This window comes from Arachis ipaensis, chromosome B08 (assembly GCF_000816755.2).
Source record: "Arachis ipaensis cultivar K30076 chromosome B08, Araip1.1, whole genome shotgun sequence".
NCBI classification, from domain to species: domain Eukaryota; kingdom Viridiplantae; phylum Streptophyta; class Magnoliopsida; order Fabales; family Fabaceae; genus Arachis; species Arachis ipaensis.
Window position 1 is genome coordinate 126,048,678 of NC_029792.2, and position 17,729 is coordinate 126,066,406.

Consider the following 17,729-nt stretch of genomic DNA (forward strand, 5'->3'; position numbering starts at 1 on the left):
TAATTTGATCATCGTAAGTCATTTCTTTACTCTCAATTAGTTAGTCTAATTCAATTTCTACTAATATAAAAAATATTTAATTGACTATTTTAAACTCTTAAGTTATTATCCATGATAGTTACACTATTTTAATTGTTTTTCAATATAGAAATTGAGCCCTATTTCGAGGTTTTTAATGGATGGAGGAGGATTTGCTTAAAGGAGGAAAAACATGTAAATGGTTTAAAGATTTTTATTTAGGTTGCACATATCTAGTTCGAGTTAGTTGTTAGCTAGTCTTGTAAATGAACAATGACTGGAAGATAGGTTTGAAAAAATAATGATGTAGGAAAATGCAATCATTATAGATGTAATTGTGATTCATAACATTTTTATCATTAATATTTGATTTTCTAGTTCTCCGACCTTGATGGAAATGCTGAAGGGGACGGTGAACTAGATTTTATCGAAAGTCTTAATGGTCATGTCGAAGAGACTTTTGGTATAAATAATGTATCTTTTAAAAGATTATTAGTTTCAAATATATTAATTAAACAAATGTAGAAATTTTTTTAAAGTATTTCATCCATAAAAATTAATTATAAAATATTTTTATGTAATTTTATACTTTTATTATTGATTACTTCTTTTTTATATTTTATTTGGTTGTCATTGAAGTTGAGAGTTAGTATAAGAAGAGCTTGACACTAATTAGATTATAGACAAAGTATTTGATACTAATTAGCTTATTAAGTATTTACACAATTACTCCAATTAACTTGCTGTGTTGTATTTATATGATGCCAGTAATAAAATTTTGTTTTATTAATGTTATTATTGCCTTTTTTGTATGAACGAGAATAAGTGACTTTTGTAACAACACTTTTGTTGTTCTTATTTATAGTGAAAATCATATTTACCATGATAACCTTAAATAAGAAAATGAAGACAAGATGTAATAAAATGATCTGTTGTTCATAGAAGAAAATTATTTTCATTCAACAAAAGGAGAAAAGAAAAGGCAAATTCATAGAATATACTTCAATTTAAGTTATATATTTTCCATGATATCTTTCTATGTTATATAGTGTGTACACTTTCTATATATAATTATTGAATAAATTTCTATGTAAGTTGTTTTATTTGATCACAGTAAATATGATTCACAATACTTGTTTGAATCTTATTAAGAGTTTATCTACTCCTTGAAGAGATCAGTTATTTTCATATTCATCGTCAACATCATTGAATTCTTTATTGAAATTGTTCATTAAATATGCCAGTTTTTTACTTGTCCTACATTATTGTCTTATTTTATCTATTTTTTTGTTCTCGTGCTTGAGTAGTGTTCAAGCCATTCTTTCTCTTTTGAATTCCCATTAATCTTTTTATGCCATTTTTCCTTGGAGAACGTTTGCCATAGGTATTTTTCTCAACTCCTTGCTTCACCTCTTTGTTTCATGGTAGAACCTTTATTCTTCGACTTGGCGCTTTAATTTTAGTGCATTATTCTTGTTATGATTCCAATAAACTAATTTAGCTACGAGAGTTTAATTTAATTTACACTTGAAACTATTTTGTTGCTGCATTACATCATCAGTTTTTACTTTTGTGGTAGGCAAGAGTCACTTCAATTTCTTTTTTACTTAGAATTCGATACATATGTTGCTCCTAATAAGCAACGAATGTTATTTATGCAGTTAAATAATTTTGGAAAAACAACAGCAGATGTCACCTTGCTTTTCACATGGACTGTAAGTGAAACTTTTTTTTGGACTATTTACTATTACACTGTTGGTGTTTTAATGTTTTATCCTATTCTTGGCCCTTGGAGTGCTTAATGCAAACAATTGATGTATGCATTCAGATCTGTGTTGGATGACACAACTTATTTTTTATTTTTTCTTTTATTATTCTTGTTAATTTTTCATAATTATATTTTTTATTACAATATTTTTCATCTCAAATTTTTTGAATGAAAAAAAATGTGAATAAATTAGATTTTCTGAATTTATTTTAGTTTATTACCAAATAGAATACAAGAACACAAAATTGTGTGTCTCTGTCCTTTATGTCTTGTTCTCAGTGTCTTGTTCTTAGAAACAAACGCAGCCTTGATATATGCATTCAGATTTCTGTTGGAGGACTTTCTGAGTTTACTGGCGATCATTCTAATTCAAAGATGTAAGAAAATTGTAACTTGTTCACCTTCTTTGTGAAAATCTCCCATTTGATTGCTTTTTATTCTAACATTCAAGACACATATTTTGTCATGCTAGGGTGAATGATAAAGTTATAATTTTTCACAATATTTCATTTAAACTTGAAAAATATTTATTCATTGTTTTGTTATATCAAGTTATTGGTTCCATCATGTTTTCTTCTCCTGGATAAAGCTAATTATTTTGTTCTAGCTTCTAAGCATTATATAAGACAAGCACTTGGATTTTCTTTTATTTGGGTATCATAAATAATTTCTTGTCAATTATGACAATTACAATGTTGAAGACTTCAAGTCCTGTCAAGCATCACTGTTTCATAATATTGGAAGCCTAAACAATTACCCCTTTTGAACTCTTAAAAATGATGTATCTTGTAAAGAAACTTAACAGGTGTTACACTAAATTCTATGGTACTAATGGCGATGCAGCTGCAAAGATTGCGCACGATGCTATTATCAGTAATACTCTCTGATGAGATACATTAAATTTTGTATTTGTATAGTTGGGATTCGAAACTCAATATTGAGAATTATATCTATAGATATATTTTTAAAGAGCCAGACTACGGATAAAATTTTCTCTTTTCTTTTCTGTTCTTTCTTTGATGTCAAAATTTAGATGATTTCCCAAAGCATGCACCATAGGTATAATTGCTAATAGCCTAATAGATTTCATGAATAACTTACTAAAGCTTCTATGAATTGGTGACATAGGGCACCGGCAATGGGAGGCTCAGATTGAAGACTGGCAAAGACCAATCCTTCAACACAAAAAAGACTTCCTTAGTGGTAATGCTCAGTTCTTTATTAACTTTCTTCTTGTACTTTAAAAATTCTGAAGCATTCCGAGTTGTGCAGGTACCCTACAACCCTTCTGAATTTATGTTTTTGGTGACTTACAACCCTTCTAAATGAGCTTTACTATCTCAATTCTGGATTCACAATTTGGACAGGTATTTCTCTAAAACATGGGTTTTATATATTAGCTAATTAAGCCATGTTTGTTTGCTTTAAACTTTTCAGACTCTGTATGATTATGTGCTATGAGTTATGACTGTCTTTGTCATCAATTTGTTACATCATTCTCTGTTTTGCAGATGGTTCAGGTCCAGTGCATAGTTCAGCTAGCTTAGAGGAAAGAAAATTTTCGCTGGATGGGTTCATATATGATTTAGAGAGTCCGAATTAGTTTAAAATATATTAATTAAACAGATATGTAAAATTTTTTTAAAAGTATTTTATCCATAAAAATTAGTTATAAAATATTTCTATGTAATTTTATACTTTTATGATTATTTTTTAAAAAAGAGTTGAGAGTTAATACAAGAAGAGTTTGAACACTCATTAGATTATAGACAAAGTATTTGACACTAATTATTGTTAAGTATTTTCAACAATGACCCTATTCACAGGAATCACTCCTCTATATGGTTCCAGCCTTCAATATGCAGGGCCTGCATCTCTTGTATGGGGATGGGTGGTGGTTTCTTTCTTCACTTGGTTTGTTGAGATTGCTATGGCTGAGATTTGTTCATCTTTCCCGGTGTGTAACTTCATTCTTCAATTTGGTATTATTTCTGTCTTGTAATGAATGATATAGCATCTTGGATATTCCAAAATCCTATAATGAAGTAAAAAATAGATGCTTTCAACTTCTTGAAATGTTAAATAGTGATTTTTTTTTCATTTAGTGTTAAGAAATATACTTAAGAGAAACTATTAGGAAGATACATAATTTCTCGGTTTGTTAAGGTTGATTTGAGATTGATAAAATCTGGTTTCTACTGGTATCATTGGCTTAAAGATCATGCTTTTCCCAATTTCAAATTTGGAACTCAATCAATTGTGTTTAAACAAATTAAATATGTTTTGTAATGAAATCAAGAGGGTATGGGTTCATATATGATTTAGAGAGTCCAAATTTATCGCCCCAGAGTGATAATGCTATTAACATTATTGAAAGATTTAGATCTGCACCCACTCCAACTGCATCAAAGTCAATTTCTTTATCTTGAAGGCATCGAGTATCCAATGTGGAATACCTTTGATGTTCATTTTTACTCATCTTTTGCACTGGTCATGCTTTTTCCAAACTTGAACTCAGTGTCCAAAGAGACTTTGCTGCGGCCATAATGATGCATGACCCTGAAAAAAAGGCAAACTCTAGTTGTTGGCTGAATGGTTCACAGAAAGGTTCTTGGTGCTGTTCCTCATGATATTGGAGTCAATGATCCATGGTTTGAAATAAATGGCTATAATCTTCATAACACAGCTATGCCTTATTTGCATGCTTTATTTCCATTGGTGTAACTTGTGAAGTAGGTTTGTTAGATTAACAACATATGAAGCTGCATGGTCCAAGGATGGACTTGGGTAAAGTACCTTATTACTCACAGAATGACAGAATCAGAAGGTTATTTCAGACATTTTAGTTCTCAATAAATTTTAACCAAATTAGTCTCTAACTTTTTATTTTCTTAGACGAATAAATTTTTACATCAAATTTTGATAAAGAATTAGACAAATTTATCCTATCATTATTTAATAAAGACACAACAGTTTTTAAAAGCTTTTAAATTTCTAAAATCAATCTCTCCATAAACAAATAATAAGGTTTGAAGACTGATTTGGTAATTAAAATTTATTGAAAATTAAAATGTCTTGGCTAAATACTTTTTAGAAACTGATTCAGATATTACTCAATAAAAAAACTCAAAATAAAGTTTTCTGTGTTTTATCATTTTTTATTTTTGAAATAGTTAATGAAAGTTGATTCTTCGGTTGAATCAACAGTTATGCTTTCCAAATTCCTAAAGCATGGAACACTAACAATAGATACAGATCTATGTGTTACATGCGCCTTTAGCCATGTGGGCAATGTAGTAGGCATTATCGAAACTAAAGCACACGTGGCATGAGATTAATGTTGATGTGAAGGAAGGTAATTTGTCTTTGTCAAGATACCATGCTGGTTTTTGCAAAGTGCATGTCTTCTGAAGACCAAGAAATCTGTGGCAGCTTATATATGATTCTACTTGCAAGAGAATGTTGTAGTCAAAGATTATTAGATTTAAACTTGTGCAATGCACCAAAAGAATGCAATAATATAAATGAAAATAATCTTTTGCATTAAAAAATAAAATATTTTAACCTTATCAAACTTTTTTATAAAATTATTTTAACTGATTTTTTTTATATGGATCAAAGTTTAGTGTAACACTCGGTTATTAAATTTTATTGTGTTTTTTAAAATTTTCAAGGTATACGGAGAGCGTATTGTCGATACAATGAGGCATATTGATATTACATAGGGAACGTATTGTATTTCTCTTATTATGAAAATATAAATGGGGTATTATAAAAAGAAAAACGGATATGTTTGGTTGAGTGTGAGTGGGAGTGTTTTTCTTTTAGAGTGTGAGTGTACACGTATAAAAATGGAAAGAGGTGTTAGTTTAAAAATATATATATTATAATGGTCAGATTTTTTTTTAAACATGTATGATTTTTATATGTAAAAATTCTTGTGATGTTATTCTTTTTGCAATAACATATGAGAAGTTTAAGAGTATATTTTGTAAATGTGTTGATAACCAAATATTAAGAAGAGTCACAAATATTCTTTACAGACAGCATGTGTTAGTATTTAGTGATTTCCTTTAGTTTTAAATAATGTATGTGCATAGCTGACGAAGCAAATATGTACGGAATGTTTTCGATCTATTAGCAAATACGAGCACAAGTGTCGGTTATCAAGTTATATGTTGAGTTTGAAGAATTGATGTTGATTTACCGGAGCCTAACATCGACTGGACTGAGCCAACTATATTTTATGCAAAGTGTATACAATATAGAACAAGTGGCGATTGACTTATCATGGTTAGTCTTATTAAAAGAAAATTTTGTTGGGTTATAGGGCAGTACAATGGTAGTCACCATGCACCAGAACTATCATTTCTCAAGATTATGCCAAGCTGAGCTCAAACATAATTGCACATTTCTTAAGAATATGCCAAGTTGAACTCAAACATAATTGCAGAGGTGATAAAGCTATTGGTCTAATTGTATTCATTAATTATATTATTTATATATCATTTTTTCTCTTTTAACAATTTATACTTTTTAATATTATTTAATTATAATATTATTAAAAATACATAGTGTTATCATAATTTATGAAAAATAAAATTAAATATTAATTTCAATTTTTAAAATATCATATTCAAATTTACATTTTATCTAAGAGTCTAAGAGAGAAAGCATACATATTGAAGAGACAGGGTGCTAGTGCACTATATATTCTCGGACCTACAGGAGTTAGACGCGGGTTGCGCAAGCAATATGTCCCTACGTATTGTCAGTGCAATACGCCTCTTGTGAGTTGTACTTTCTCCAAATGACGTTCTTAGATTCTTGTAAATTACCGTTTTTTGCAATATCACAGAAAATTTGATGTTGTTCTGATACGAATTTGTATCAAGAATAAAGAGAATTAGAGATAATCAGAAAGAATAGAAGAAAAATTTCTAAAATTAGGGACAAAGAGAAAAAGTAGAGTTTCAATTACATTATGTCTATCCTATATTATTACATCATACTCTTATTTATAGTATAATTTTCTAATTGGACTCCTCCAATACTAATCTTGTTTCCATTACTGGAACTTTATATGACCAATGCAAAATGAGTCAAGTGATGATGATATTGATTAGAAGAATCTCCCTGTACTTGTACCATAACAACATAAGCAAAGGAAGAATGAGCTGAAAGATTTACCTTGGACTACTTTGGCACCTGACCTCACCTGTGCTCTAAGCCTCTAAAGTATTCCTTCTTATAATTATTTATTTTTATCCATAGTAGATTCTTCGTTGATCTTTATTTAATTAAATCAAAAGTAGCAATGATCATAGATGTTAGTGAAACATTGCTTCCGTATTTATGACAAAAGGAATAATGGCCATTATATATAGTTTGCTTTGCATTTAACAACTAAAGTAAGAAGGGAAAAAGCTTGTTTCTCTGAAATAGTGAAATGTTCCTTCTGTGTTTATAATTGTCTCTGATTCTAGGGAATAATCAAATGTCTATTATTCTCCTCATGTTCAGGAAGTACAAAATACTAATTAAGACGACGAAAATACTTAAAGCAAGAATGAGTCAAGAGAATTCACATATGTTGAAGATGATAGAAGCGGAGCTGTTTGCCGACGACCACAATTTGGGTGGTAATCCACCGCCTCAGCTTCAGCCTCAGCCTGATTGGGATATGGAGAAGATGTGACGTCGGTGGTTATCAACCACTTCAACCTCAACTTCAGCCCAAGCTGCAGTCGGATAATCAACCATCTCATTTTTGGGACGACAACAAACAGTTCGATGAGTGTTTGCCGGAAGCTATGGAGAATTGCCGGCAGGAGGCGGAAGCTATGAAAATGACAGAGCAGTCGGATAATCAACCACCTCATTCTTGGGACTACAACAAACAGTTCGATGAGTGTTTGCCGGAAGCTATGGAGAACCGCCGGCGGGAGGCGGAAGCTATGAAGATGACAGAGCACTATTATGGAAGCCCATTATCTGGTTATCAACCACTTCAGTCTGAGCCTCAGCCGTGTGCCATTGACGTGTGTGGTTATCAACCACCTCAGCTACCGTCTCAGCCTCAGCCTCATCCTTGGTCTCGGCCACTTCAGTCTGAGCCTCAGCCGTGTGCCATTGACGTGTCTATTAATCCACCTCAGCCTCAGCCCCAGCCTTGGTCTCGGCCACTTCAGCCTCAGCCTTGGTCTCGGCCTCGTCCTTAGTCTCATCCCCAGCCTCGGTTTTTCGCTGATATATGTGGTTATCAACCACCTCATCAGTCTCAGCCTAGCCTTGGTCTCGGTCTCAGCCTTGGCCTCGGCCTCAGTTTTTCGCTGGCACGGGTGGTTATCAACCACCTCAATTGCAGCCTCAGCTCCAGCCTCTGCCTCAACCTAAAGCTTTTGAGTCGGTTGTTGCCAATTGTTTTCGGGATGCTATACACAACCGCTGGAGTGTGGTGGCTGCTCGTCTCCTTGGAAAGACCCCGGCGCAACTGCAAGAACACTTCCACAAGATGATGAACGACGTCATCACATCAACACCATCCAAAATGGTTATACCACAAACAATCCTCTGAATGCTGCATCTGGAAACATGACTGTGCCTGCTACCACATTGGAACACAACTCTTTTTTAAGAGTTCAATTGACGATCCTGGTTCTGAAGGCATGGCAGTTTCAAAGATATTCAGGCGGTCAAAAGACCCATGCTAAAAAGACAAATAGTACTAATTCAGTTCAATGAAATATAATAAGTATATTAGTTACAGAGAGGTTAATATCCTGCTGTAATAGACATCTTTTGAAGAGTTTTCAAAAGAAAATCACAGATTAGCAGATTAGCACCACATGAACTAAAATACAAATGATTGAATTTCATAAGTGCAATGTAAACCCATGCTACACATCAACAGAAAAAGGGGGATGGGGTGGGGAGAAGAAGAACAAAAAAGCAACAAAAGCTGAAAAAACAGCATTACAATCTGCATCATGATATCTTCATTTAATCAACTCAGCCATTCTGATATGATGAGATGTACCATGATATAAATTACAAAGTAACAACTCCTATTTTTGAAAAATATTAGAATCCTAAACATACTAAAATAAAGATAAAAAATGGCATAATGTAAGAAAATATAAAAACCAATCCTAAAAGATTGCCCTAAGATATTACAAGATACATCATTTTTAAGAGTTCAAAAGGGGTAATTGTTTAGGCTTGCAATATTCTGAAACAGTGATGCTTGACAGGACTTGAAGTCTTCAACATTGTAATTGTCATAAATGACAAGAAATATGATACCCAAATAAAGGAAAATCCAAGTGCTTGTCTTATATAATGCTTAGAAGCTAGAACAGAATAATTGGCTTTATCCAGGAGAAGAAAACATGATGGAACCAATAACTTAATATAACAAAGACAATGAATAAATATTTTTCAAGTTTCAATGAAATATTGTGAAAAATTATAAGTTGTCTCTTAACCTGTTTAATTTCATTCCACATATCCTTAGCCGAGATACCCTTGTGAGCACCAGATATAACAAAGACAGGACATACTGATATATGCACATCCTCTGTCTCCGCTGCTGCAATTGCAAATGTGACAGGAGACCGCTCATTCCTAGCCCTATAGTATCATCTAAATTAATTGATAAATTCCAAAATTATTTGTCATTCAAAAGTATAGTAAGGGTTAAGGCTTTACTTGTGATGTAGAAGAACACCATGCACTTTGTCATTCACCCTAGCAAAACATAATATGTATCTTGAATGTTAGAATAAAAAGCAATCAAATGGGACATTTTCACAAAGAAGATGAACAAGTCACAATTTTCTTACATCTTTGAATTAAAATGATCGCCAGTAAACTCAGAAAGTCCTCCAACAGAAATCTGAATGCATACATCAATTGTTTGCATTAAGCACCCCAAGGGCCAAGAATAGGATAAAACATTAAAACACCAACAGTGTAATAGTAAATAGTCAACAAAAAAGTTTCACTTACAGTTCATGTGAAAAGCAAGGTGACATCTGCTGTCGTTTTTCCAAAATTATTTAACTGCATAAATAACATTCATTGCTTACTAGGAGCAACATATGCATCAAATTCTAAGTAAAAAAGAAATTGAAGTGAATCTTGTCTACCACAAAAAGTAAAAACTGATGATGTAACACAGCAACAAAATAGCTTCAAGTGTAAATTAAATTAAACTCTCGTAGCTAAATTAGCTTATTGGAATCATAACAAGAATAATGCACTAAATTAAACTAAAGCGCCAAGTCCACTCAAGATCTTAAAGGTTCTACAATGAAACAAAGAGGTGAAGCAAGGAGTTGAGAAAAATACCTATGGCAAACGTTCTCCAACGAAAAATGGCACAAAAAGATTAATGGGAAATCAAAAGAGAAAGAATGGCTTGAACACTACTCAAGCACGAGAACAAAAAATAGATGAAATAAGTAGGACAAGTAAAAACTGGCATATTTAATGAACAATTTCAATCAAAAATTCAATGATGGTGGCAAAGAATATGAAAATAACTGATCTCTTCAAGGAGTAGATAAATTGGGAATCATATTTATTGTGATCAAATAAAACAACTTACATAAAAATTTATTCAATAATTATATATAGAAAGTGTACACACTATATAACATAGAAAGATATCATGGAAAATATATAGCTTAAATTGAAGTATGTTCTATGAATTTGCCTTTTCTTTTCTCATTTATGGAATGAAAATAATTTTCTTCTATGAACAACAGATAATTCTATTAAATCTTGTCTTCATTTTCTTATTTAAGGCTGTCATGGTAAATATGATTTTCGCGATAAATAAGAACAAAAGTGTTGTTACAAAAGCCACTTATTCTCGTTCATAAAAAAGAGGCAATAATAACATTAATAAAACAAAATCTTATTACTGGCATCATATAAATACAGCACAGCAAGTTAATTGGAGTAATTGTGTAAATACTTAACAAGCTAATTAGTATCAAATACTTTGTCTATAATCTAATTAGTGTCAAGCTCTTTTTATACTAACTCTCAACTTCAATGACAACCAAATAAAATATGAAAAAGAAGTAATCATTAATAAAAGTATAAAATTACTTAAAAATATTTTATAACTAATTTTTATGGATGAAATACTTTTAAAATTTTTTTACATATATGTTTAATTAATATATTTGAAACTAATAATCTTTTAAAAAGATACATCTTTTCTACCAAAAGTCCCTTCAGCATCGCCATCAGACTTTAGATAAAATCCAGTTCATCATCCCCTTCGACATTGCCATCAAGGTCGGAGAACTAGAAAATCAAATATTATTGATAAAAAGGTTATGAATCACAATTATATCTATAATGATCGCATGTTCCTACATCAGTATTTTTTCAAACCTATCTTCTGGTCATTGTTCATTTACAAAACTAGCTAACAACTAACTCGAACTAGATATGTGCAACCTAAATAAAAATCTTTAGACCATTTACATGTTCTTCCTCCTATAAGCAAATCCTCCATCCATTAAAAACCTCGGATTAGGGCACAATTTCTACATTGAAAAACAATTAAAATAGTGTAACTATCATGGATAATAACTTAAAAGAGTTTAAAATAGCCAATTAAATATTTTCTATATTAGTGGAAATTGAATTAGACTCACTAATTGAGAGTAAAGAAATGACTTACGATGATCAAATTACATCAAAAATGCTTTTCCTTAGCTTTTTTCCTTCTGCTAATTCTTTTTGATGTAAAAAATATTTCTGAGCATGACTGGAAATTTGACTAGGAGTTTTTGTTTTGACATAATATTCTGAAATTCTTGTCCAGTGTAAACCTTCTTGTTGGTACCCTCTAAGAAATAACCTACCAAAATATGATTTTTGAAATAACTATTAACAAATTTTATACTAAAAATTTTTAAACAAAAACATAAACTATTTAATTAGTAACGATATTTTTAGATATCAAACATTTTTTTTTTCTTTTTTGGTTTTCAGTCCAACCAGAAACATTATTATGCCAACCACGGTCAAAACAAAATAAATTTAACAATCAACAAAAAATTACTTTAGAATTCGCTCAAATTGCTAGTTATTGATGCACAAAAATACTAACGTATGAAAGCTTTAATTAACAAGAGAGCAGTGAAGTTGATCTTACAGAAAAGAGGTGCTAGACTATATATTGTAGACAAGATACAATCATCATCGACAAATTAGAGATGTATCTAAATCAAGGAAGTGCTATAATAAATTGCTTTTCTTTATATGTTGATACTAGTTGCTCCACTTTGTTTTATTTTTTTCTTTTTTTTGTAAACACCAATATTCAACTAAATAATAAATAAATAAGAAAGAAGAAAAAGGAAGTAATATAATAATAAATACCTATGCTCATCTGGGGTCCAATGAGATCCACTCTTTGTTGGTGCTGCCTCCTCCTCTGCGGCCGGCACTACCTCCTCCTCTGCAGCAGGCACTACCTCCTTGCTGTCATGATAGAAATAAACAAAATATTTGATGATCAATGAATCTCTTGTGAACAAAAATATTTATATATTTGATCATCTCCATTTCAAAATATTTTATTTATTCCAAAAACAAATCTAAGGGAAAAAAAAGTTCATTGTTTATACGGTTTGTTCATGAAACTTATAAGAAAAAGGAAATATAGAATAAGTAAATAAAAAGAAAGAAAGAATACGAGAAATAAACCTTGCAAAATAAGAAGAGAATGAAAATATTGAGAATACCGACCTGTGATGATGATCAGTTGAGGCTCAGACTGAAGTGGCCGAGACCAAGGACGAGGCTGAGGCTGAGGCTGAGACAGTAGCTGAGGTGGTTGATTACCACACACGTCAATGGCACACGGCTGAGGCTCAGACTGAAGTGGTTGATAACCAGATAATGGGCTTCCATAATAGTGCTGTGTCATCTTCATAGCTTCCGCCTCCTGCCGGCGATTCTCCATAGCTTCCGGCAAACACTCATCGAAATGTTTATTGTAGTCCCAAGAATGAGGTGGTTGATTATCCGACTGCTCTGTCATCTTCATAGCTTCCGCCTCCCGCCGACGGTTCTCCATAGCTTCCGGCAAACACTCATCAAACTACTTGTTGTCGTCCCAAGAATGAGATGGCTGATTATCCGACTGCAGCTTGGGCTGAAGTTGAGGTTGAAGTGGTTGATGACCACCGACGTCACATCTTCTCCATATCCCAATCAAGCTGAGGCTGAAGCTGAGGCGGTGGATTACCACCCACATTGTGGTCGTCGGCAAACAGCTCCGCCTCTATCATCTTCAACATATGTGAATTCTCTTGACTCATTCTTGCTTTAAGTATTTTCGTCGTCTTCTTAATTAGCTTCTTGCTTGGATTCCTTTTCTTAAACACGACATTTTCGTCAATGGCAAACGGCTGAGGCTCAGACAGAAATGGTTGATAACCAGATAATGGGCTTCCATAATACTGCTATGTCATCTTCATAGCTTCCTCCTCCCGCCGGCGGTTCTCCGTAGCTTCCGGCAAACACTCATGAATAACCGGCTGAGGAGGTTGATTACCACTCACGTCCATGGCACACGGCTGGGGCTGGGGCTGAGGTGGTTGATAACCACCTACATTGGCAGCAAAAATCTTGTTTTCGTCCCCATTCCAGACCGGCTCAGGCAGAGACGGAAACTCAAAGTGAAACTGCGGTGGTTCATCGGCATCCAGGTCTATCATATCCCACGGGTCCATCATATCCCACAGATCCATCATTGCAGAATCTGATTGCTCTTCACTCATTCTTCTTCTTCTCTTCTTCTCCTCCTTCTTCTTCTTCTTCTTCTTCTTCTTTCTTGATTTCCTATTTTTAGATATAATATTTATGTAACCTTCACTTTCTAAGATAGAGTGTGTCAATTTAATTTTTCTAAGATAGGATTTTTTATCTTTTTGTATTATGTAAATTTAGATAGTTTTAATTAAGATAAAAGACTTTCAAAAGCATCAAAAATTGATTTAAATTTTGTTTTAATAAATATAATTTTAAATGTTAAACCAAAATTCAAATATAATATTGTAGTGAAGCAGTTAAAACTTAAAAGATAGTAGAATGGACAGACATAGTGAAAATATTAAAGGTAATATGCATAAGGTTAACATGAATAATGTACTTAATCTTGAAGCCTAAAACCAAGGTGTTAACTTAGAAAGAAGAGATCTTGTCCATAATTTCTCATTGGGATCAAAATCCAAACAGAGTACCTATATACAAAAAAAACAAAAAAAACAACAGAGAAATCCACAATCCTTCACAAAATTAACTAACCAACTATTAAGTAAGATAATACTTATAGCCAATTGAAGGTTAACTCCTATGCCTTTTAGACATGGTGTAATCATGTTTCTTCACATTCCCATCAACTAAACCACGGGCAAAAAATTTACTCTAAAATTAATATTATAATCCAATTTTTTAAATTACAATTTATCTTCTTTTTTTTTTTCTTTTTGGATAAACGGGACTGAAGCTCAAAGAGAAGAGATTACATAATTGTAACTAATCGGGATAGTATAGTTGACTCATTTAGATTACATAATATTTTCTTTTTTGGGTAAAGTATATTTTTTGTCCTTGAAGTTTGGCAAAAGTTTCAAAAATACTCCTAAGTTTTATTTTGTTTCAATTTTGTCCCAAAAGTTTTCGATTTGCGTCAAGTATACCCTCGATGGCTAAATTTTCAAAAAATTTAAGACTAATTTAACAATAATGCATAGAAATTATGCTTGATTTGCTTGTATTAAGGGTTGTTCTTATGAAATTGTTATTGAATTGATCTTAAATTTTTTAAAAAGTTAGCCGTCAGGGGTATATTTGATGCAAATTGAAAACTTCTAGGACAAAATTGAAACAAAATAAAACTTAGGGGTATTTTTGAAACTTTTGTCAAACTTTAGGGACAAAAAGTATACTTTACCCTTCTTTTTTTTATACTCTGTTTCCTCCCTATACAACATACTTACAAATTATCTATTTAAATAAAAAATAAAAGAGTTGACTCTATTTAAATTTTATGCATTCTCAATGCAAAATTCTTCTAAATTAATATCAAATCAAATTATTGTTATATAGACAAAAAATGGTTAACTTCTACACCTCAATCTCAACAAGAAACCAATTTGATCATTGCTACTTTTGATTTAATTATGTAAAGATCAACGAAGAATCTACTATGGATAAAAATAAATAATTATAGGAATACTTTAGAGCACAGGTGAGGTGCCAATAGTTTGTGATAGGAAGGGAAGGTTCTAGAGACCTTTTTATTATATAATGTAATGAATGAAACAGAGAAGATAATTTGTAGCCAATTAGTTAGTTTAGCCTTTAGTGTCTTAGCGCTTAGTATTAGCAAAATTATGTTCACAACAGAGTCAAAGTAATCCAAGGTAAATCTTTCAGCTCATTCTTCCTTTGCTTATGTTGTTATGCTACAAGTACAGGGAGATTCTTCTAATAATATCATCACACTTGACTCAAATTTTGCATTGGTCATAGAAAGTCCCAGCAATGGAAACAAGAACCTTACCTTACACCTTTCTGCTTGCAAATGCTTATCAGCTACAAACTCGGGGCTCCTGAAGTCTCCAAGGTTTGCAAGACGAACCGGGTTCACGACAACCCCAATGTTGTTGCTCCCCATACTTGCATCTTGAAACAAAGCAGTTTCCCCAGCTTTATCAACCTATTCATTGTAAACCAGAGCAGCAAAAATTGTAACAAATGTAAATGGAAAGTGGTGAAAATTTGGAATGACAAGAATTTTATGTTTTTTTGCTCCAACTCCATAGCATTTCATGTTGTACTACTCAATTTGGAGGGGATAAATAACAATTTTTTCATGAAATATAATGATCAGTTCATCTAATATATTCCATTTCCATCTAATCTAATTCTAAAATATCTAAGAGTTTAAATTTTATGCATTGTCAATGTAAAATTCTTCTAAATCAAATTATTGCCATATAGACAAAAAGTGGCTAACTTCTACACCTCAATCTCAACAAGAAACCAGTTTGATCTATGCGCAACACACGATTAGGTGTCAGTGTAAAAGAGTTATACACTAACATGAGTAACAGCTAGATTTTACTCAATATTTTACCCACCTCATTCCATTTCCATTTAACTCTATTGAATCATTTTCCAACACATCATACCAAACATACGCAATTCTTCACAGTAGAAAAAGCTTATCAAAGATTAAGGTTATTCAAAAAAAAATGGGTAAATAATTTTACCTTAGTCCAAGAAGAGGGTATAAGAAGAGTGAAACCTTCCTTCGAATCAGTGTATCTGTGAAGCTCCAAGTCCAACTCTTGAGCCATCAAGAATGCACCACTAGTGTTTGATAAATTGCTCGAAAGAAAAGTTGTGAGAAGAAGAGTAAGATGGAGCTTCCTCTTAGTAAAAAATGTTGATAAATGCAGGATGTGGTTGTTGTGAGGTTCATTGGGAAGAATGCAGGTAACAGAATTGAAAGAGGGGATTGAGAAGAAGGTTCTAGAAGAAGAGTGTTGTTGTGAATTGTGGAGAAGCGTCGAGCAAGTTATAAAAGCCATTGGAATATGTTCTTAATATATAAGCGCAGATGGATTTATTCACGTTATTTTTGTTATTTTTTAATGTCATGTGAGTAACATCATTTTTAAATCAACTAAAAAATTTATCAAATTAACTATTATTTTTAAATTAACAAAAAAATAAAAATACATATTTTACTGTTATAAATAATACAATAAATTTATAACTCTAATAATTAATTTATTAATTTTTATAAATAACTTATTAAATATAATAAACATCTATATTATAAATGTCATAATAATCTATTAATCATAATAAATTTTACGCTACAAATATTCAAATTCCATACTATCTGAACTACTTATATAAGTCTCTTATCACTATTTCTTCAAATAATATCAAAATTAGCACAAAAAATTTATTTTCGCACTATACAACATCTCAAACTTACTCGATAGAGTATTATTCTTTTGGACAATATCACCAAACAAACAAATAATTGGTTTATCAAAGTTCGCATGGTTCGTATATGGAAAACATTAACACCCACAAATGAATAAGAGTCTCTTTATCTAGAAATGATTATATTAGATGAAAAGGTACAAAACAAACATATTTATTATATTTTTAAAATAAATTTACGAAAAAATACATTAATTATTTTTATTTTTTATATTTTTTATAATATTTTATATATAATTATATTTTAACATCTTTAAAATTATACTTCTTTCAATATGCTATTCATTGTTCCTTTTCTATTAACTTAAAAAAAAATAAATGTAATTCATTTTTTTACACTAATTATTAACTATGATATGATTTCCTAACACCGCACGAAACATCTCTTTATGTAATTGTGAAGAGAAATATGATGAACATATTCAAACATTTGTTACTAGAATGAAAAGTCTATACTATAAAAAATTTTAAAAATAGAAGATGCAAATGATTTGTATAGACCAATTAAAGGTACAATGAAAATAAACTTTTTACTCACAACTGTTGTGAAAGAAATTAAAGATTTAATTTTGAACATTTTCTAACACTATTTTAAATTTGCATCACTTGAGATATTGTCTGATAGGGTGGGTCAAAGAAAAATATTAACAGGTAATTTCACTTTATACTATTTCAATTATTATTATTAAAAATAACTTATTAAAAAAAATCTACACATTTTTGTTCTTTTTATTGTAGATGTTATTAGAAAATTACATGCACATCAAAAGATTAAGGAGAAAGAAAACCATACAAATTTAATACACATCTTCGAAAGAAGAACATACATGTAAAGATGGAACAAACAATACAATAGAAAGTGCATATAGCTCAATAATTTATA

General features: G+C 31.3%; 1 protein-coding gene across 7 annotated transcripts; it reads right to left on the reverse strand.

The window, feature by feature from the left end:
• Positions 7,229 to 16,439, reverse strand: LOC107611721 (psbP domain-containing protein 2, chloroplastic-like). Of its 7 annotated transcripts, XR_002353088.1 has the most exons (10): positions 16,099 to 16,245; positions 15,387 to 15,542; positions 12,563 to 13,660; positions 12,194 to 12,295; positions 11,490 to 11,669; positions 9,797 to 9,850; positions 9,631 to 9,683; positions 9,497 to 9,535; positions 9,274 to 9,418; positions 7,229 to 8,495 (listed from the first exon to the last, which is right to left on the reverse strand). XR_002353088.1 is itself a non-coding variant. In XM_016313619.2 (4 exons), the coding sequence occupies exons 1-3, from the start codon at positions 16,417 to 16,419 to the stop codon at positions 13,984 to 13,986; spliced, it is 555 nt and encodes a 184-aa protein (XP_016169105.1). In that variant the 5' UTR covers positions 16,420 to 16,439; the 3' UTR covers positions 13,186 to 13,660; positions 13,971 to 13,983. The 7 variants fall into 7 exon arrangements, 2 of the variants coding, with proteins under 2 accessions (XP_016169105.1, XP_020965745.1); XR_002353090.1 differs by lacking the exon at positions 11,490 to 11,669 and having other exon boundaries at positions 9,274 to 9,377; XR_002353089.1 differs by lacking the exon at positions 11,490 to 11,669 and having other exon boundaries at positions 7,229 to 8,446.